Here is a 21,596-nt window from a genome sequence, read left to right as displayed (position 1 = left end):
GCAGAAAATACACCCCAAACACTGGAAAACTGCAGTAATAGTCTAAACAGTCACTAAGACTTGAATGAAGCATAGACGGTGGGAGGCACAGGACAAACAGGCAGACAGGCTGATAGTGAAGATACAGACCAGGCAGGCATGCTGGATACTTGGCAGGAACGCAGGCAAGGCAGACAGGCAGAGTTAACTAAAACACCGACAGAACTAAAACTGGTGTTTTAGTTAACTCATAGGGTTAGGGCTGCAATAGGGCTCATAGGGTCCCACTGCAATAAAATCTAAATATTTAACCCCTTCATGACTGCCGCTCTACATGTATGGCGGAAGTCAGGACTTTAAACTTGGCACTTGCTCAGGAGCTGAGTGGGCACTATAACTGGGTTTCTGCTGTTTTATATAGAAGACACCTGGAGACAAAGTCTGTGATTAGTGATAACGCTAAACACAGATATTCAACTCATCAGATGCCTTGGTCAATAGTGATCACAGCATCTGAGAGGTGAAACACTGGGATCACAGGGGACTGTTTGGTTTCTGTGGCATCCTCTGGAGGATCCAAGGCCTGTCACAGAGATGTTCCTATGGAGCCCTGTCTGTGGTATTGCTGTAAAGGTACTGACCTGGAGAATGATAACAGGTCAGCTATACCTCGCTAGGGAACAAAACGCATAAAACGATGGTGAAATTCAGTTTTTGTTTTCCAATTCCACCTCATTTGAATTTTTTTTCAGCTTCCCACTACATTGTATGCAACAGTAAATGGTGCCATTAGAAAGTACAACTTGTCTTGCAAAAAATAAGCTCTCATATGCCTATGTGAACGGACAAATACAAAAGCTTTGGGAAGGCAGGGAATAAAAAAATGGAAAAATGAAAAATAGGAAGGTGTTTAATTTAATTTATGTGTTTTTTATTTTATTTTATTTTTTTACTAGATACTGTTGGCTGGAATAGCATAGTCTATTACACTATTCCATACTTTTGTGGTATACTAACAAATACCCGAAAAACAGGACAGTAGGACACCCTATGGACATGTATGGTACAGCATGTAATTCGAGAGCTTTCCCGGCTAGACATACATCACAAACATTATGTGAACCCAGCCTTAGAACATCTTTCAGTAATGTTTCCACATTATGTGCATCAGAGAGACAGAAATAAGTGTATCCTACCATTCCAAACACTGTATTTGTAAGTGGCTGTGTGGGCAGAGATGTGGGTGCATGAAGAAATGTGGAAGTTATTGTGTCTCCATTATACAGTACATTTTACCTTGTGGGTGTCTGGATGTGTCGGAGGCACCAAGAGCTATTGTTAGCCCCAAACACTGCACTCCTGTTTATATCTTCATAGGCTACTCCAACCCGGTACTCTGTGTGTTCATCAACCTCCACCTCCCAGTAGTGTTTCCCCTTGAAGGGGATGAGATTTGCCAAGACAGCAATGCACCTAAGAAACAGAAAGAAATGATACTATATAACAGTCAGTAATGCAGAAGAGTGATACGTACATTCACAAACCACAAAGAACAGCAAAACGCGAAACACCAGCAAGCAAATGTCCCGAGTCCGACTCCTGCATTTTATCACACTATAGCTCCACCTCCGACTCCTTCATAAATGGCCAATAATTTAGTAAAAACAGATTTACTTTCACACCAGTGTTTTCCCTTTCCGTTATTGAGATTCGCCATAGGGTCTCAATAGCTGAGGAAAACACTTCAGTTTTGTCCCTATTCATTGTCAAGGGGGACAAAACTGAACTGAAGGGCACGGAGTGCACCAGAATGCATTCCGTTCCGTTTCATTGCGTTTCCATGACGCACACAAAAGCGCAGCAAGCAGCGTTTTTAAGTGCGTCCTGAGCGGAGCAAGACAGATCTCTGACACAAAATAAAATGGATTCGTCCCCCATAGACTTATATTGGTTTTAGAGACGGATCTGTCATGACGGATGCAGACGGTTGTATTATTTATGACGGAAGTGTTTTTGCTGATCCACGATGAAGCCGGCAAAAACGCTGGTGTAAAAATAGCCTTACTGTAGTAAAATGGTGACATTGGGATTTTTCTTACTATCATGTAAGTAATCAGACTATTTAGAACTTAAAGGCTATGAACACTTTCGGAGGCAATTTTCTAAAATGATTGCATATTACTCTTTTTTGGTTAAAAATATTTTTTTCAGTTGGCCTTTATTAAAAATATTGAGCTGTTCTGTCACAAAGGATTAAATGTTTTTCTAGCTGTGTGACTGGTACTTTCACTTTGTGCCCTAATAAACCTTATCTCTAAACTACTGAAAGGTCATAAATACTTAGAAATACTTATTTAATAGCTTCATGCAAACCCTTTGGATTTTCAGTCTTTTCCATCAGACCAAGAGCTGACGGAAGCTCATTGTAGCTCAGTTCTTATCTTAGGCTACTTTCACACTCGCGTTTGGTGCGGATCCGTCATGGATCTGCACAAACGCATCCGTTCAGATAATACAACCGCATGCATACGTTCAGAACGGATCCATTTGTATTATCTTTAACATAGCCAAAACTGATCTGTCTTGAGCACCATTGACTGTCAATGGGGGACGGATTTGTTTTCTATTGTGCCATAATGTGCGTATTGACTTACATTGTGTGTCAGAACGGATCCATCCCAATTGACTTACATTGTGTGTCAGAACAGATCCGTTTGGCTCAGTTTCATCAGACGGACACCAAAATGCTGCAAGCAGTGTTTTGGTGTCCGCCTCCAAAGCAGAATGGAGATGGAAGGGAGACAAACTGATGTATTCTGAGCGGATCCTTATTCATTCAGAATGCATTAAGGGCAAAACTGATCCGTTTTGGGCCGCTTGTGAGAGCCCTGAACGGATCTCAAAAACAGGGCTCTCAAAACAGGGATCTCAAAAACAGAAAGAACCCCCCCCCCCCTTCTGTGGAGAAGTGGGCTAGTCTCACTTCTTGCAAGAAGTGAGAGTTAGTTTAGCTTACTCCCTGCTAGGGGACAGGTGTGCAGGGGGCACGTCTCTGCTGGACATGCACAAGCCAGCCAGAGCACCCTCAGCTCTGTTGGCCATGGAGACCAAAGCTTAGAGCCTCAGGAGCCAGGAGGAAAGTTCCCTGGTATAATCCAGAGCCAGACTACAGAGAGAAGTGCAGCATACAGAAGTAACAGTATATTAAGCAAGCCTGTCAGTACAGCAGAGAGAGAGAAAGCAAGCAGAGTTACTGAAGAAGATTGGCAGTTTAATGCTAAAGTCTGCTGGGACCAAGACAAAGCTTGAAGACTGTTTTCTGATTAACGTTTATTTAAGTAAAGCTGCTGTTCAACTACATACAAGGTCTGGACTCAATCTTTCTTTCAAATCCCTCAATTATTCCCCCTATTTATTTTTTCGGAGCCAAAGCCTGGGGTCCAGCTGTATCCAGGTAGGAGCACCGTGTCACACATAAAGGTACATTTTAGGCCGCACTTTACCACTCAGCATTCCTACACCTGGGTCCCATTATAGAGGGCCCTAGGGGGAGGCGCCCGTTGCACTGTGACCTGTGCAGAGGTCATTGTACAAGGAAGGAATGGATAAGCTTTGACAATCACTTATTGTGAATGGTGGATCCTGTCTTATCTATACACAGAGGTGATATCTCCTTATCATTACAGGAAGGAATAGAATAATGTATAACTGCAGTAAATTGATCTGTACAGACCAAGAAGTAGAGCCTATTAGGCTTAGGGCTCTTTCACACTTGCGTTGTCCGGATTTGTCGTGTACTCCATTTGCAAGTGAACTGAAAGCATTTGAAGACTGATCCGTCTTCAAAATGCGTTCAGTGTTACTATGGCAGCCAGGACGCTATTAAAGTCCTGGTTGCCATAGTAGTAGTGGGGAGCGGGGGAGCAGTATACTTACCGCCCGTGCGGCTCCCGGGGCACTCCACAATGACATCAGAGCGCCCCATGTGCATGGATGACGTGCCATGCGATCATGTCATCTATGCGCGTGGGGCGCCCTGACGTCACTCTGAAGCGCCCCGGGAGTCGCACGGACGGTAAGTATACTGCTCCCCACTACACTTTACCATGGCTGCCAGGACTTTAGCGTCCTGGAAGCCATGGTAACCATTCAGAAAAAGCTAAACGCCGGATCCAGATTAATGCCTTTCAATGGGCATTAATTCAGGATCCGACCTTGCGGCAAGTGTTCAGGATTTTTGGCTGGAGCAAAAAGCGCAGCATGCTGCGGTATTTTCTCTGGCCAAAAAAGTCCCGGTCCTGAACTGAAGACATCCTGATGCATCCTGAACGGATTTCTCTCTATTCAGGATGCATTGGGATAATCCTGATCAGGATTTTTCCGGCATAGAGCCCCGACGACGGAACTCTATGCCGGAAAAGAAATACGCAAGTGTGAAAGAGCCCTTAGTGGCCAGTGCAAAAACTGTAGGAATTAGTTTTTTGTTTAAATATAGATATTGACATAGAAAACTGAGAAATAACATTAAACATTCTTTAAAAATGAATTTAAACAATAGGTGATTGTCGAATGACACATTCCCTTTAAGAAAGGGTATTGGGAGGTATGACAAAATGAGTTTTTCAGAAAAACACATCGATGTCCTTCAAATAAGCCATCAATGCATGTTCATCGAAGGTCTGACAACCTCTAATTGTCAATGTTGTAGGAAGTATGTTGGCGAAGGTTGACAGGTGAGCAACAAAATCAAGGGAATGGAGGTCTGTTCTACTAGTAGTGAAAATACCCAACATCCATTGTGCAGTGATAAGACCATTGTTCACTTGACAGACTTGCCCACTGTACTTAGATATACTTTGAAGGGGATGCAGGTCTTACTGCTGAAAGGTAGGATTGTTGGGCCTCAACCCAGACACATTCACAGCATATTAATTTGGTTTCCTGGAAATACATTTGAATATTGGATATGGAATTAATTTTTTACAAGTTATTCATCCAACTGCCCTCATGAAGGAAGAACATGCTGCAAATTAAAATAAAAAATGCCACCAAAAACAGCATGTGTAAACTGTGTTTAAAAAAAGTTAGCTAAGGGAGGAGCTGATAAGTGGAGACAGAGACATACTACAAAGTTTCTTATATTTACCTATATTAGTGATTTAAGAAAAGCTGCAATTGGGAAGTATTTTTTATTTCTAATTTAAACAGCAATGGGGCTTTCCTAATGTCTCACTAATAGACTACTTTCATTTATATAGAATGTATGCTAAATACAGTAGCCTGGAGAATAGCAGAAATGAAAATAAGTTGTAATAAAGAGAATACGGCAGAAAGAGACAACACCTTGAGAATTTGTTGCAGTCATAAGGTAAATCCTCTAAACATTCCTCTTCTTTACAAGAAATGGTGAATCCATTATCAGAAACAGACAGGAGAGGATGAGCGGTTTCTTCATTAAGATAAAAATATGAACCTAGGCAGATAGCAGAGATGCGGCTCAGTGCATTCCATATTAAACAGGTAATTAGAAAGATAATAGATGTGTTCTGAACCATTCTATACAGGCCGGAAAGACAAAAATACAGACGTTAAAGGAACATGACTAAAAATCTGTCACTGGTAAAACAAGTTATGATATGATATGAGAAAGTTCTATTCACAAGTTTTTATATATTTATTTTATGCAGTTATATAGCGCTAACATATTCCACAGCGCTTTACAGACATTAGTTTAAGTATCTCAGAGTAAGCGTGGTAATTAAAAGCTACCTTTATTATAAATCATAGACGGGTAAATTAGAAAAAATTGCCCCAGTGATAAGAAATATCAGGGGAGACTCCCACAAAAACAAAAAAAGAAGCAAACATAGAAAGATAAAAATGAAGGAAGGAATCAGGAGAGTGGGATAAGGGGAAACTATGGTAGATGTTCCCTGTCCTCGTACCTAAACCTGATCCTTACCCTATTTTGACCCTACATCTGGCATCTGTGCCCCATCTGATATGTATCGTATTGATTATTATCATACATTGATGTAGGGTAGCTTTTAATTACCACGCTTACTCTGACATACTTAAACACATTTTCTTCGTGGTTCACTAATTATCCCTTGGTATATCAATTATTAACAATTAATTTTTCTTTGATGTTCTTTACAGACATTAGCATCACGCTGTCCTCAATGGAGCTCACAATCTAAGTTACCTATCAGTATGTATTTGAAGTGTGGGAGGAAACCCACACAAACACACGGAGAACATACAAACTCCATGCAGATGTTGTCCTTGGTCGGATTCAAGCCTAGGACCCCAGCGTTGCAAGGCACCAGTTAGAACTAGTTCTAACCACTGAGCCACCGTGCTACCCAATTTTTTCAATCATAATTTAAGTAGTTGCCTGCTATTGGCTAATTGGCTGCCAAAATTGCCAAATTGCATGCATTATGGAAGGCATAGCTCTATATGACCACTATGGGGGACATTTATCAATCCCCTGCACCAGAAATAAGGTGCCACAAAAAAAAATCTCGCAGTCATGTTTTCGTAAAAATATATAACTTTTGGTGAATTTATGCCACTTTCACGACTTTTGAAAAGGTTGGTTGGAAAGACAGAATGGGTAGTCATGAGGTGTACGCTGTTGCAAAAAAAAAAGTCACAATCTTACTTCAGTACAAGGGTGGTGAAAAAACATTTCTGTACATTTCTGTACAAAAGCGTTATGCTTAACTATTCAGTAAATTTACCAAACAAATGACAGTTCATACATTTGGTGCAAATTACAGCAATGTAGACTCAAGCAAAACTGACTTTAAAAAAGTTTTTGATTTATTCAAGCGTGTTTTTGGGTGGAGTTTTTCACATATTTTTGGCAGACCTTTTTTTTTTTCCTAGAAAGAAGTCACAGCACACCCAGAGCGTGCTATCATTTATAAAATACTGCCAAAAAACACTAGGTAACTGTCTTAAAACTCCACTACAAAAAAAACAACAACCAGTGGGGGAGATTTAGCTAAACTGGTGCAAGGCCTCATGCACACGACCGTTGTGTGTTTTGCAGTCCGCAAATTGCAGATCTGCAAAACACAGATGGCGTCTGTGTGCCTTCCGCAATTTGCGGAACGGCACGGACAGCCATTGATATAACTGCCTAGTCTCGTCCGCAAAACGGACAAGAATAGGACAGGTTATTTTTTGGGGAGGATCACGGAACGGAGCCACGGACATCTTTTGCGGCCCCATTGAAGTGAATGGGTTCGCATTCAAGCTGCAAAAACTGCGGCTCGGATGCAGACCAAAACAACGGTCGTGTGCCTGAGGCCTTAAGGAAATCTGGCTTACGAGATCCCACCTTTCATTTTCTAAAAGAGTTTTGTAAAATGAAAGGCGGAATCTGATTGGTTGCTATGGGCAACTAAGCCAGTTCTACTTTACACCAGTTTTGATAAATATCTGCCAGAGTTTGTAGGTTGTTTCATAATTTCTTGTTAGTCAGCATGTAACATCTGGTCACTGTGTTTTTGTAAAAAAGAGATAGGCCCTGGTTTAACAAGGCCGGCTTGTGCTGCTGAAGGAGGCACAGGCGTTGTCATAAATGACCTGCCTCCTCTGGCTCTCCATGTGCTAGAATTTAATGTATGGCAGCTTGGAGCTGCGGAAGATTTCAGTCATTATTCAACCAGTTTCTGGCGAATCTTTTGGGACTGATGGCTCCACCCTTGCAATCTCCTCACTCCGCCCCCTTTTTGTAGACTCGACAAGGGCAGTGTAAAAGGCAGATTGCGACTTTCTATGCCAAAAAGTAGCATAAGGGGAATTATACAGTTGCAAGAAAAAGTATGTGAACCCTTCGGAATTATATGGATTTCTGTACAAATTGGTCATAAAATGTGATCTGATCTTCATCTAAGTCACAACAATAGACAATCACAGTCTGCTTAAACTAATAACACACAAAGAATTAAATGTTACCATGTTTTTATTGAACACACCATGTAAACATTCACAGTGCAGGTGGAAAAAGTATGTGAACCCCTAGACTAATGACATCTCCAAGAGCTAATTGGAGTGAGGTCTCAGCCAAATAGAATCCAATCAATGAGATGAGATTGGATGTGTTGGTTACAGCTGCCCTGCCCTATAAAAAACACACACCAGTTCTGGGTTTGCTTTTCAAAAGAAGCATTGCCTGATGCGAATGATGCCTCGCACAAAAGAGCTCTCAGAAGACCTACGATTAAGAATTGTTGACTTGCATAAAGCTGGAAAGGGTTATAAAAGTATCTCCAAAAGCCTTGCTGTTCATCAGTCCACGGTAAGACAAATTGTGTATAAATGGAGAAAGTTCAGCACTGCTGCTACTCTCCCTAGGAGTGGCCATCCTGTAAAGATGACTGCAAGAGCACAGCGCAGACTGCTCAATGAGGTGAAGAAGAATCCTAGAGTGTCAGCTAAAGACTTACAAAAGTCCATGGCATATGCTAACATCCCTGTTAGCGAATCTACGATATGTAAAACACTAAACAAGAATGGATTTCATGGGAGGATACCACAGAGAAAGCCACTGCTGTCCAAAAAAAACATTGCTGCACATTTACAGTTTGCACAAGAGCACCTGGATGTTCCACAGCAGTACTGGCAAAATATTCTATGGACAGATGAAACCAAAGTTGAGTTGTAGTGTTGTTGGAAGAAACACACAACACTATGTTGGAGAATAAGAGGCACAGCACACCAACATCCAAACCTCATCCCAACTGTGAAGTATGGTGGTGGGGGCATCATGGTTTGGGGCTGCTTTGCTGCATCAGGGCCTGGACGCATTGCTATCATCGAAGGAAAAATGAATTCCCAAGTTTATCAAGACATTTTGCAGGAGAACCCATCTGTCCACCAGCTAAAGCTCAACAGCAGATGGGTTTTGCAACAAGACAACGACCCAAAGCATAGAAGTAAATCAACAGCAGAATGGCTTAAACAGAAGAAAATACGCCTTCTTGAGTGGTCCAGTCAGAGTCCTGACTTCAACCCGATTGAGATGCTGTGGCATGACCTCAAGAAAGCGATTCACACCAGACATCTCAAGAATATTGCTGAACTGAAACAGTTCTGTAAAGAGGAATGGTCAAGAATTACTCCTGACCGTTGTGCACGTCTGATCTGCAACTACAGGAAACATTTGGTTGAAGTTATTGCTGCCAAAGGAGGTTCAACCAGTTATTAAATCCAAGGGTTCACATACTTTTTCCACCTGCACTGTGAATGTTTACATGGAGTGTTCAATAAAAACATGGTAACATGTAATTCTTTGTGTGTCATTAGTTTAAGCTGACTGTGATTGTCTATTGTTGTGACTTAGGTGAAGATCAGAACACATTTTATGACCAATTTGTGCAGAAATCCATATCATTCTAAAGGGTTCACATACTTATTCTTGCAACTGTATATTTCCTCCATAGTAGGAAACCACCCTAATCGCTGTCAACTGTCCCAAATATGCCGGGAATGTCCCTGATTTTCAGAGACAGTTCCGTCAAATTTGCACTGTCCCGGGACGAAAATGGGCAGGGATAACACAAACCAGCCTACAAATTGTTGTTTATGGCAGTGTCTGGGGCTTTCCCAGGGCGGGGCTTATATCCCCCTGATTTTACCAACTCAAAATGTGGTAATTGTGCACCCTGAGAGCCCCTACACACGCAAATCTGTTTTGGTGATTTTAAAAAATAAATAAATAAAAAAAAGAAGAAGAAGAAAAAAGTAAAACGCTATAGACACTATAAACACCACTAGCAAAAAAAATACTTGTGTGTTCCCATAGACTTTCAGCTAACATCTACAGCTGTGATTTTTTCAGCAAAAAAGCAACTAAAATGCAAAAACTCATCAAAAATGCAAAAGTGCTTAGGGCACTTTCACACAGTCAGTGGGGGGGGGGATTATTAGAACTGCTATAAAGGAAAACTGGCTTAGGAGCTCTGAAAAATGACAGGTGGAATCTGATTGGTTTCTATGGGAAACTAAGCCAGTTTTCCTTTACACCAGTGACCTTAGGCTGCCTTCTACCTGGGTGCAGTCCAAATTTACAATGGACAGTTGTTGGACTGAACACTGACCCATAAAATATAATGGCTATAATTGCATTTGCCAATGTTTCTGCCATGGACCATAGTTTAACTTTGTCCAATTTTCTTGCATGACTCAAAGACTCCATCCATTTGTGGTCTATTTCAAAAACTTTCCATGTTTCCATCTGGACCTCACCTAGGCTTTCTTCAGACAGCATTTTTGGAGAAACGGCAATGCAGTTTTTGACACAATTTGTTGAGCCAAAGCAGAAGTAGATTCAAAAGAAAAAGAAACTATAAAGGGAGGACTTATAATTTTCCTTCCTACTGGATCCACTTCTGGCTTTGGCCCCAGTGCAGTGCATAGAACAGGATGCAAACTGATGGCACAATGAAAGCAATAGGGTTGGAACTGTTTTCTATTAGGCCTCATGCACACAGCCGTTGTTTGGGTCTGCATCCGAGCCGAGCCTAATTATGATGAAACTGAAAAACACTTTACACATCCTATGGCTCAAATCAACATATTCCTTGGGTATAAAATAATAGTTTTTTATTCTACGTATATTTCTTTTATATAATATGTGTCATGGTAAAAAATGTATATGAACCCTAAACAAGGGATCTAACCTTTTTGTGTGTAATGCTCCAAATCTTAAAATTATCTGTAAGGGTTAGGAAATGTAACAACATTATTCCTGGTGGTAGTTGAATCACCTTCTTCTGACCCACTGCCAGAAGTTTCCTTCATTAGAAAAACCCTGAGAGTTACCCCTTCACAAATCAACCAATAGGATTATGACATCTTTTCTATGTATCCTTATAGTATCCATATGGAAGCAATTAGTTATGCTTTTGGCTGGGTATTTAGGGCCCATGTAGAGCGTAGCCACCTAGTTTATGTACCAGATATTATAACCTAGGTATATTCATTGTTCAAGGAAAATATATAAAAACAACAGATTTGAAATAATTTTTAATCAGTCTTCATATATGATATGTGACGTGCTTAGCAGGAATAGTAATAGCAGAATCCACACCATTCATGGTGTTGTGATACTACCTGTAGTGTGAATGGAAACGGATTTGCTGCTCTCGCTTGGGCCACCCACATTCACAGCTCTGACGCTGATGTGATATGTCTCACTAGGCTTCAGCTGAATAAGAGATTCACAGATGGGAATCCCAACTATAGACCTGTAAAAGAAATTGTGAATTATGAGTAAGACACATTCAATTAGCAGCATAATAAGTATTTTTACAGAATATAAAACCATAAAATTGTTCTAGAGAAGGACATCATGTATACCACTCTTTGCATGATTTTATTTTTCTTGTGGTGGTGGTCGTCTGTGTGCATTAAATGGGTTGTTCAGGATTTTGATATTTATGGCCTATCTTTAGGATAGGCCATCAATATCAGCTTGGAAGAGGGTCCAACACCCTGCATTTGTGAATGTAATGATGAGATATGTAAGTGATCAGAGTATTAGAGTGAAAGGATATGTTTATGGGGAAGTGTACAGGCTCTAAAAGGAGGCTCTAGTACCCTGTTGGGCCACCTCTAGCCTGGATACAAGATGAGATACAGTTAGGCATGGGCCTGTAGATCCTGTACACTGGTAGGTTGCCAAAGCTGGCTTTCCAGCTGGTCCCATAAATGCTTGATTGGTGATAAATCTGGTGAATGGGTGGGCCAAGGAAGTGTTGATATCTGGAGGAGACTTTCCTGGTAATCCCAGGTTGTGGGTGGGAGAGAATCATCTGAAAAATGTCATTTGAAAGCCCTGCCATGAAAGGCAACATATGTGGCTGTAGGATGCCCTGCACATATCGCTGAGCTGTTAGTGTCCCTTGTATCACTACTAGGGTGACTGACTGTCATATTTGATTGCTCCCTAGATCATCACACCAACAGTTGCAACAGTGTGTCACTCCACAGCAAAGGCAGAATTGAAGCGCTCACCATTATGCCTCCATGCTCAAACCTGACTGTCCTCGTATCCCAAACAGAACCTGGATTAGTCGAGAATACGTTTCCAGTCCGTAGCAGTCCAGGTTTCTCACTCACCAAACCACTGCAAATGAAGGTGACGGTGGCTAGCTGTCAATGGCAAGATACTTAACTAAATCACAATGACCTAGATGGCAGGCAATTCATTGAAACAACCAACCTGCTTCTCTCAGTCCAATGGTGCAAACCGGGCAAAATGTCTTTCACTGCGTCATAGAAGCATGTCTAGAAGTCAATGATCTCTCACCAAGAGGTAAACTTAAACTACCCAAAAGTAGCCTCTGAAAGCCTTATTATAGGACAGTGGAGGAAGCACTTTTATGCCTTCTCATAGCCGTTTCTATTCAGACCTCACCTGCAGTCATTTACATGTGACATTTGATCAATTTGGAGCAAATTACAGCAATGTAGACTGACTTTGAAAATGTTTTGGGTTTTTACAAGAGTTTTTTGCCCAAGTATTGTACACCTGATCCATTATTATATTAGAACTGTAACTCGCTTTCATTAGCGACCAACAACTTGTAATAACCCTGCTGTCACTGCAAAGCCAGATGAGCAGCTTCCACCTTTATCTACTGCCTCCTTCCTGGTCCTTGCAGATTGTAAACCCTCGTGGAAAGGGTCTAGAGATGAGTTAATCACTTAAAATTCAATCCAGGCTCGATTCAGCTGAATTGGTCGACCAATTTGTTTCGGGCATGAATTGATTCTACCTGAATCAAAAGTACTCCAACTGGCCTGGAAATTTGTATATGACATATGACTGTAGTCTCCTAGGACCTATATTTTTTTCTCTCTTGTTTCTGACCTTTTTATTTTTATTTATCTCTCCTTTCATTTCAAAATGTTGAAATATTTTTAAATAATTAAAGGCATTTTAAAAGAAATAACTATATATACACTCACCTAAAGAATTATTAGGAACACCATACTAATACGGTGTTGGACCCCCTTTTGCCTTCAGAACTGCCTTTAATTCTACGCGGCATTGATTCAACAAGGTGCTGATAGCATTCTTTAGAAATGTTGGCCCATATTGATAGGATAGCATCTTGCAGTTGATGGAGATTTAAGGGATGCACATCCAGGGCACGAAGCTCCCGTTCCACCACATCCCAAAGATGCTCTATTGGGTTGAGATCTGGTGACTGTGGGGGCCATTTTAGTACAGTGAACTCATTGTCATGTTCAAGAAACCAATTTGAAATGATTTGAGCTTTGTGACATGGTGCATTATCCTGCTGGAAGTAGCCATCAGAGGATGGGTACATGGTGGTCATGAAGGGATGGACATGGTCAGAAACAATGCTCAGGTAGCCCGTGGCATTTAAACGATGGCCAATTGGCACTAAGAGGCCTAAAGTGTGCCCAGAAAACATCCCCCACACCATTACACCACCACCACCACCGGCCTGCACAGTGGTAACAAGGCATGATGGATACATGTTCTCATTCTGTTTACGCCAAATTCGGACTCTACCATTTGAAAGTCTCAACAGAAATCGAGACTCATCAGACCAGGCAACATTTTTCCAATCTTCAACAGTCCAATTTTGGTGAGCTCATGCAAATTGTAGCCTCTTTTTCCTATTTGTAGTGGAGATGAGTGGTACCCGGTGGGGTCTTCTGCTGTAGTAGCCCACCTTTCTTTCCCATTCTGACATTCAGTTTGGAGTTCAGGAGATTGTCTTGACCAGGACCACAACCCTACATGCATTGAAGCAACTGCCATGTGATTGGTTGACTAGATCATCGCATTAATGAGAAATAGAACAGGTGTTCCTAATAATTATTTAGGTGAGTGTGTATATATATATATATATATATATATATATACAGTACAGACCAAAAGTTTAGACACACCTTCTCATTCAAAGAGTTTTCTTTATTTTCATGACTATACAAATTGTAGATTCACACTGAAGGCATCAAAACTATGAATTAACACGTGTGGAATTATATACATAACAAAAAAGTGTGAAACAACTGAAAATATGTCATATTCTAGGTTCTTCAAAGTAGCCACCTTTTGCTTTGATTACTGCTTTGCACACTCTTGGCATTCTCTTGATTAGCTTCAAGAGGTAGTCACCTGAAATGGTTTTCACTTCAGAGGTGTGCCCTGTCAGGTTTAATAAGTGGGATTTCTTGCCTTATAAATGGGGTTGGGACCATCAGTTGCGTTGTGGAGAAGTCAGGTGGATACACAGCTGATAGTCCTACTGAATTTGTATTATGGCAAAAAAAAAGCAGCTAAGAAAAGAAAAACGAGTGGCCATTATTACTTTAAGAAATGAAGGTCAGTCAGTCCGGAAAATTGCAGTCACACTTAATAGTGCAGTCACAAAAACCATCAAGCGGTTTTTGAAACTGGCTCACATGCGGACCGCCCCAGGAAAGGAGGACCAAGAGTCACCTCTGCTGCGGAGGATAAGTTCATCCGAGTCACCAGCCTCAGAAGTCGCAGGTAGAGACCAGGTCAATACCACACAGAGTTCTAGCAGCAGACATATCTCTAGAACACTGTTAATAGGATTTCTGAGGCTCAAAAAGAATTTCTGGAAAAAGAAATAACTGTGGCAGATATAAATTCAGCTCTGGGCAAGGTTAAATCCGAGAAAGCACCAGGTGGAGATGGATTGCCCTTTGAAATATATAAAACCTTTGCACAGGTATTAGTTCCAGAATTAAAAATAACATTGGATGAGGCCCGAAAATTAAGTGATCTACCGAGCTCTATGAAGGAAGCAATTATTACATTAATTCTAAAAAAGGGGAAGGAACAAACAGACCCTGGCTCATATAGGCCTATATCCCTCTTGAATACAGATGCAAAAATTTTGGCAAAAGTTCTAGCAGACAGGCTCTCTAAGGTTATTAAAGAAATAATAAATAAAGATCAAACAGGTTTTATACCGGGTAGAACAATATACTCCAATATAAGAAGACTATTCCTTAATATTGAAGCTAATAGATCAGATGCAGGGGAAAAAGCGATACTCTCATTGGATGCCCAAAAGGCGTTTGATTGTATCGAATGGGAGTATCTATGGGCAGTATTAAGGAGATTTGGCATAGGGGAAGGATTTATAGGGTGGATTCAGCTAATTTATCGTAACCCCAGGGCTAGAGTGGTTGTGGATGGGAGCCTATCCCCTTCGTTTGCCCTATCACGCGGTACAAGGCAGGGATGCCCTCTCTCCCCATTGCTATTTGCAATTGCAATTGAACCCCTGGCAAATATAATAAGGAATGACAGGGAGATTAAAAGTTTTACATATGTGGGTGGAGAAGAAAAATTGTTGATGTATGCAGATGATATTTTACTTTTTTTGCAAAACACTGGGGAACAGTTTAATAAAATAGTAGAGATAATAGATAAGTTTGGGTTCTACTCCGGTTTAAATATTAATTGGGGTAAATCACACATGTTATTGTTAGGAGAGGGGCAACTACAGGGAGACACACGGGTGCATGTTTTAAAAAGGCACGAAAATTTTAAATATCTCGGTATACAAATCTCTGGGAACATAGAAGAATATGAAAAATTTAATATTCTCCCTTTAATAAAAGAACTAAGAACTAAAATACACATATGGAAAAGATTACCACTGTCAATGCAGGGTAGGGTAAATTTAATAAAAATGGTCTTCCTCCCAAAGATACTTTATGTATTGCAAAATGCCCCAGTAAGAATATCACAAAATATTTTTAAACTATTTGATAGATTAATGGGGGATTTTATGTGGAAGGGTGCGATCCCTCGGATAAAGAAGGAAGTCCTTCAGCTCCCAGTGAAAGAAGGAGGATTAGCGCTCCCTAATCTATTTTTCTACTATTTAATAACACAATACGGGAATATAAAGGATAGCTTAGATAGTCAGGTGGGTAGACAAGAAATAAATAGATGGGGATGGAAAGAAAAATTCAATCACTTAGAGGTGTTGGAGTCAGGTTTTTTTGGGAAAAAAAATACTAGTAATAGGATATTCAACCTGTTAGAATATGTATGGGGGGAAATTAAGAAACTATTGGAGATTAAAGGGTTTTTGAAATATACACCGATATGGAAAAATCTTAATTTAAAGGAAATGGAAACAATAAGGGATTATATAGATTGGGAAAAAAAAGGAGTGAAATACCTAGAACAGATTTTTGCGGGAGATAAGCTGAAGGACTTTAATATAATGGTGTCGGAATTTGGGATCCCCCATAGGGACCTGTATAAATATTTCCAGCTTAGGAATGCATTGCGGATAGCGGTACAGGGGGATAGATACCGAAGGGAAACATCAGATACATTAGATAAGTTTATTGCAGCAGGGGAAGGAGGTGGAATAACTGCAAGGAGATATAAGATCTTGATGGAGGAAAAAAGAAAAACAACTATAATGCTTGCCGCGAAGAAATGGCAGAAAGACTTGGTTTCCTTCACGGAGGAAAAATGGAGCGATGCCCTTAGAAATTACGCGACAATTTCGGATAGGGGTTCGCATAAGATCTCACAATTTTTTATAATACACAGACTGCATCGGTCTCCATGGATGTTAAAAAGAATGGGGGTGAGACCAACAGATAAATGTTTAAAATGTCGGGAAGAGAGAGCTGATTTGATACACTGTTTTTGGAGGTGTCCCAAGCTTCATAGATACTGGACAGAAATTATGGAAACTGTGTTTTTGTTACTGAAGGTCCGAGTACCAAATGACCCAGTAATTTGTATTTTAGGGGCAACTGAACACTTGAAATTAAATAAAAATATACGATTGGTCTTAAATAAAGTATTATTTCAGGCTAGAATCCTGATACTTAGGAAATGGATAAAGGCAGATCCACCGACGGTGGAACAGTGGAGGAAAACAATAGACAAGTTAATTAAAGAAGAACGTGGGATGAAGAATTATACTAAAAAGTTTTCAAATCTCGACCAGGTCTGGAAAAATTGGGTACTTTAGTTTTTTTTTTTTTTTTTTTTTTTTTCTCTCCACGCGGGGGGTAATGGGAGGGTGGGTGTCGGGAGGTGGTTGGGAATGGGGTGAAAGAAAGAAAAAGAATAGAAATGAAAGATGAACAGTAACCACCATTTGTTAATAACTTTTTCATATGTATTGTTGGGATAATGTTGTGTTACGGAAGTATTTATTGTACGAAATGGAAATAAAAAGATTTAAATAAAAAAAAAAGAGGAGACTGTGTGAATCAGGCCTTCATGCATGGGCGTAGGGATCACCATAGCAGCCATAGCAATGGCTATGGGGCCCTACACCACTGGGGGCCCAGGCTGCCTGCTGAGGATTATTATAATTTTTTTAATTCATGTGGTATAGCTACAGGGGTCGCAGGCCCCTCCAGGTCAGACAGAGAAGGCGCTATCTGCAGGGCCTGTAGGCTGTGGGCAGTGCGATAGGGGGCGGCTGGAGGCAGAGAGGCGTACCTGCAGTGAGGAGAGGGAGTGGTCCCGCTCCCAGTCTGGGCGGCAGTCCTACTGGCCGGAAGTGGAAGAGGCGGAGCGTACAGCGAAGCTGCGTGCTGCTGGGCCTGGCAGCACTGCTGGAGTGTGGGCGCGCAGACGCTCAAGTGGCTGTGAGGTGAGGGCTGGCTGACTCTGGGACTGGTAAAATTTACACTGGAGTCCTCGACCATTATATCTAGGGAGGAGGGGGGAGCAGGACCCTGGAGGTCTGGACCAGTACATTTAAGGAGAAGGGGGGAGCAGGACCTGGAGGTATGGTCTGGACCATTATATAGGGGGGAATACGACACTGGACCATTATATCTTGGTAGGAGGAGGAGCAGGACCCTGGAGGTCTGGACCATTATATTTAGGGGGAAGCAGGACCCTGGAGGTCTAGACCAATTTATTGAGGGGGGAACCGCAGGATCATTAAATTAAATTGTGGGGGGAGCAGGACACTTGATGTCTGGACCATTATATCTGGGGACTGGCGGTGGGATATTTAGGATGGGTGTGGGGGTGGGAGGTCTTGGAGGAGTGTGGGGATGCTGGGGTGGGAGGTACTGGAGGGGTGTTTGGGTGGGAGCTCTGGAAGGGGTGGGAGATCCGGGAGGGGGGCCCATAAATTTTTTTGCTATGGGGCCCAGTCATTTCTAGCTACGCCCCTGCCTTCATGGTAGAATATCTGCTAGGAAACAACTGCTAAGGACAGGCAACAAGCAGAAGAGACTTGTTTGGGCTGAAGAACACAAGGAATGGACATTAGACCAGTGGAAATCTGTGCTTTGGTCTGATGAGTCCAAATTTGAGATCTTTGGTTCAAACCACCGTGTCTTTGTGCGACGCAGAAAAGGTGAACGGATACACTCTACATGCCTGGTTCCCACCGTGAAGCATGGAGGAGGAGGTGTGATGTGTGGGGGTGCTTTGCTGGTGACACTGTTGGGGATTTATTCAAAATTGAAGGCATACTGAACCAGCATGGCTACCACAGCATCTTGCAGCGGCATGCTATTCTATCCGGTTTGCGTTTAGTTGGACCATCATTTATTTTTCAACAGGACAATGACCCCAACACACACCTCCAGGCTGTGTAAGAGCTATTTGACCATGGAGGAGAGTGATGGGGTGCTGCGCCAGATGACCTAGCCTCCACAGTCACCGGACCTGAACCCAATCGAGATGGTTTGGGGTGAGCTGGACCGCAGAGTGAAGGCAAAAGGGCCAACAAGTGCTAAGCATCTCTGGGAACTCCTTCAAGACTGTTGGAAGACCATTTCAGGTGACTACCTCTTGAAGCTCATCAAGAGAATGCCAAGAGTGTGCAAAGCAGTAATCAAAGCAAAAGGTGGCTACTTTGAAGAACCTAGAATATGACATATTTTCAGTTGTTTCACACTTTTTTGTTATGTATATAATTCCACATGTGTTAATTCATAGTTTTTATGCCTTCAGTGTGAATCTACAATTTTCATAGTCATGAAAATAAAGAAAACTCTTTGAATGAGAAGGTGTGTCAAAACTTTTGGTCTGTACTGTATATCCTATATAATAAAATCCCTCTGTGCCTGCGATGTGTCCGTGCGTGTGTGCCGAAGTTAAATGCGCATGCGCGATGCGCCGATTTAGATGCACCGAGTTAGATACACATGTGCGGGGCGCCGGCCAATAGAATCGCAGCGCACCACAAAGCCACCCGGACCTCCCACAAGCGCTGCCATTACAGTCCTGTCAGACACAGATACAGATTCAGCAGCTGCTGCTGCCAGCAGTATTAGCCACCAGTTGCTGCCAGTGGTCTCAGCACCACCAGTCAGTGCCAGCCATCAGTGATTGCCACCAGTCACAATGCCAGCAGTCTCAGCACCACCAGTCAGTGCCCGCAGTCTCAGCCACCAGTCACAGTGCCCGCAGTCTCAGCCACCAGTCAGTGTCAGTCGTCTTAGCCATCAGTCAGTGCCAGCCATCTCAGCCATCAGTCAGTGCCACCAACCACAGCCACCAGTCACAGTGCCAGCCGTCTCAGCAATTAGTCGCAGTCAACAATCTCAGGCACAGCCGCGGTCTCAGCACCACCAGTCAGTGCCAGCTGTCTCAGCCACCAGTCACAGTGCCCGCAATCTCAGCCACCAGTCAGTGCCAGTCGTCTCAGCCACCAGTCAGTGCTAGCCGTCTCAGACACCAGTCACAGTGCCCGCATTCTCAGCCACCAGTCAGCGCAAGTCGTCTCAGCCACCAGTCAGTGTCAGCTGTCTCAGCCATCAGTCAGTGCCACCGGCAACAGCCACCAGTTACAGTGCCAGCAGTCTCAGCAATTAGCCCCAGTCAACAGTCTCAACCACAGCCACAGTCTCAGCACCACCAGTCAGTGCCGGCAGTCAGTGCCAGCCATCTGAGCCACCAGTCACAGTGCCCGCAGTCTCAGCCACCATTCAGTTTCAGCCACCAGTCACAGTGCCAGCCATCTCAGCCATTAGCTGCAGTCAACAGTCTCAGCCACAGCTGCAGTCTCAGTACCACCAGTCAGTGCCAGCAGGTGGCAGAAAACATGGCAAAGCTATCTTATATAGAATAGAACTTACCATTCCATTCTAACTCCCCTCATGAGAGAAGTGGTCTAGTGCTACTTCCTGCAGTTAGTTCCAGTCTAGTTTACCCCCCTGCTAGGGGAAGGGTGTGCAGGGGCATGTCTCGGCTGGAAATGCCCATGCCAGCCAGAGCACCTTTAGCTCTGCTGGCCATGGAGGCAGAAGCCTAAAGCCTCAGGAGCCAGGAGTAAAGTTCCTTGGCCGAAGATAAGTCCGATTTACATAGAGAAGTGCAGCACAGAAAAGAAGCCAAGTTATCAAGTCAGTGTGTCAGTACAGCAGAGTGAGAGAAAGATATAGCAGAGTTGAGTTTGCCTGCCAGTTTAATGCTAAAGCCTGCTGGAACCAAGACAAAGTTTATTCAAGTAAAGCTGCTGTTAAACTTAATCTTAAGGTCTGGACACCACTCAGCATTCTTCCTACACCTGGGACGCGTTATAAGAGGGCTCTGGGGGGAGGCTCCCGTTGCAGTTTTTGGCGTCACGAACAGGATTTACCTTTGTGTCTTTATACTACAAGGCCTACAGAATTGTCAAAGAACCCCCTAAAAATGACTTTACTACGTTTATTGCGGAGCGACAGGAGCAGCGGGGGGAGATGGTGTGAGGCGGTGGACCGGAAGTGAAAGCCGCCCCTGGAAAAAGTGAGACTCTCCCAAATGCAGCGGAACCCAGCAAGAGCACCAGAGTCCACCCAGGAAGAGCAGTTCTTTTTCCCAGCTGAACCCTATGGTTCCACCAGAGGTGACAGCCCACGCCCAGACGATGTGGGATTACAAAAAAGCATTGAGGACTGAGTGATCCACGTCCTGGACCACCCACGGCCAGGGGATCCGCATCTAGAGAGGCACCGTGGCACCATCGAGGACAGCGAGGAGCTGTTTGTGGGCCACAGGTCAGTAAAGCTCCCCTATCTGCCTCAAGACCGCCATTACCTCTACGTGTGGGACTACGTTGAATATACCACCATGAGTTCTCTCAAAGGGCCGTTTGTCACCAGGGTCACCTTGCTGTCCAAGCCCCTTGTCCCTATGTCAGTCGCTGAGAGCTGGCAGAAGGATCCAGCAGCCACAGGCCACGTGCGCTGCCTCCAAGATTCAAGATAAGCCCCAGCCCCAGCCGAAGCCATTAATCCCGGGTTTACCACCACCACCAACTTTCTAGCTCAGTTATCTGACAACCACCGCTTTCTCTTACAACCCAACGGTGGTTAATTACCAGCTGCCCTTGAAAATGGCGTCTACTGCAGTGAGAGCTTCTCGGGCCCCATCACCACCCCTGGAGGTTTTCTTACTGCAGCTCTTGCAGCTGGAGATCCTAAGTTCACCTTCCCCCGGCAGGAGGTTCCGTTCCTGTTAAGCAACAGATCTGCATCCTGGAAAAGAGAAAATCATGGACTAATGGAAGCCACGACATGAACTGTTCCTGAAGGGTGAGGACTTGTTGGCCCATTTTTTATTTTTGTTGCCCTTGTTTGGCCCTCATCTGGAT

General features: G+C 42.9%; 1 protein-coding gene across 1 annotated transcript in view; it reads right to left on the bottom strand.

Moving 5' to 3' along the window:
* The window catches only part of FSD2 (fibronectin type III and SPRY domain containing 2), a 77,796-nt gene that overhangs the window by 18,911 nt on the left and 37,289 nt on the right, over positions 1-21,596 (bottom strand). The window contains exons 10-12 of the mRNA XM_044283261.1: positions 11,110-11,243; positions 5,323-5,452; positions 1,276-1,452 (exon numbers count right to left, since the gene is read on the bottom strand). Coding sequence (XP_044139196.1) covers positions 1,276-1,452; positions 5,323-5,452; positions 11,110-11,243 — 441 coding nt within the window. The remainder of the gene's footprint in view (positions 1-1,275; positions 1,453-5,322; positions 5,453-11,109; positions 11,244-21,596) is intronic.

Source organism: Bufo gargarizans, chromosome 2 (assembly GCF_014858855.1).
Source record: "Bufo gargarizans isolate SCDJY-AF-19 chromosome 2, ASM1485885v1, whole genome shotgun sequence".
Taxonomy (NCBI): domain Eukaryota; kingdom Metazoa; phylum Chordata; class Amphibia; order Anura; family Bufonidae; genus Bufo; species Bufo gargarizans.
Note: the sequence above shows the minus strand (reverse complement) of the source record. Positions and strands in the feature narration are given on the sequence as shown.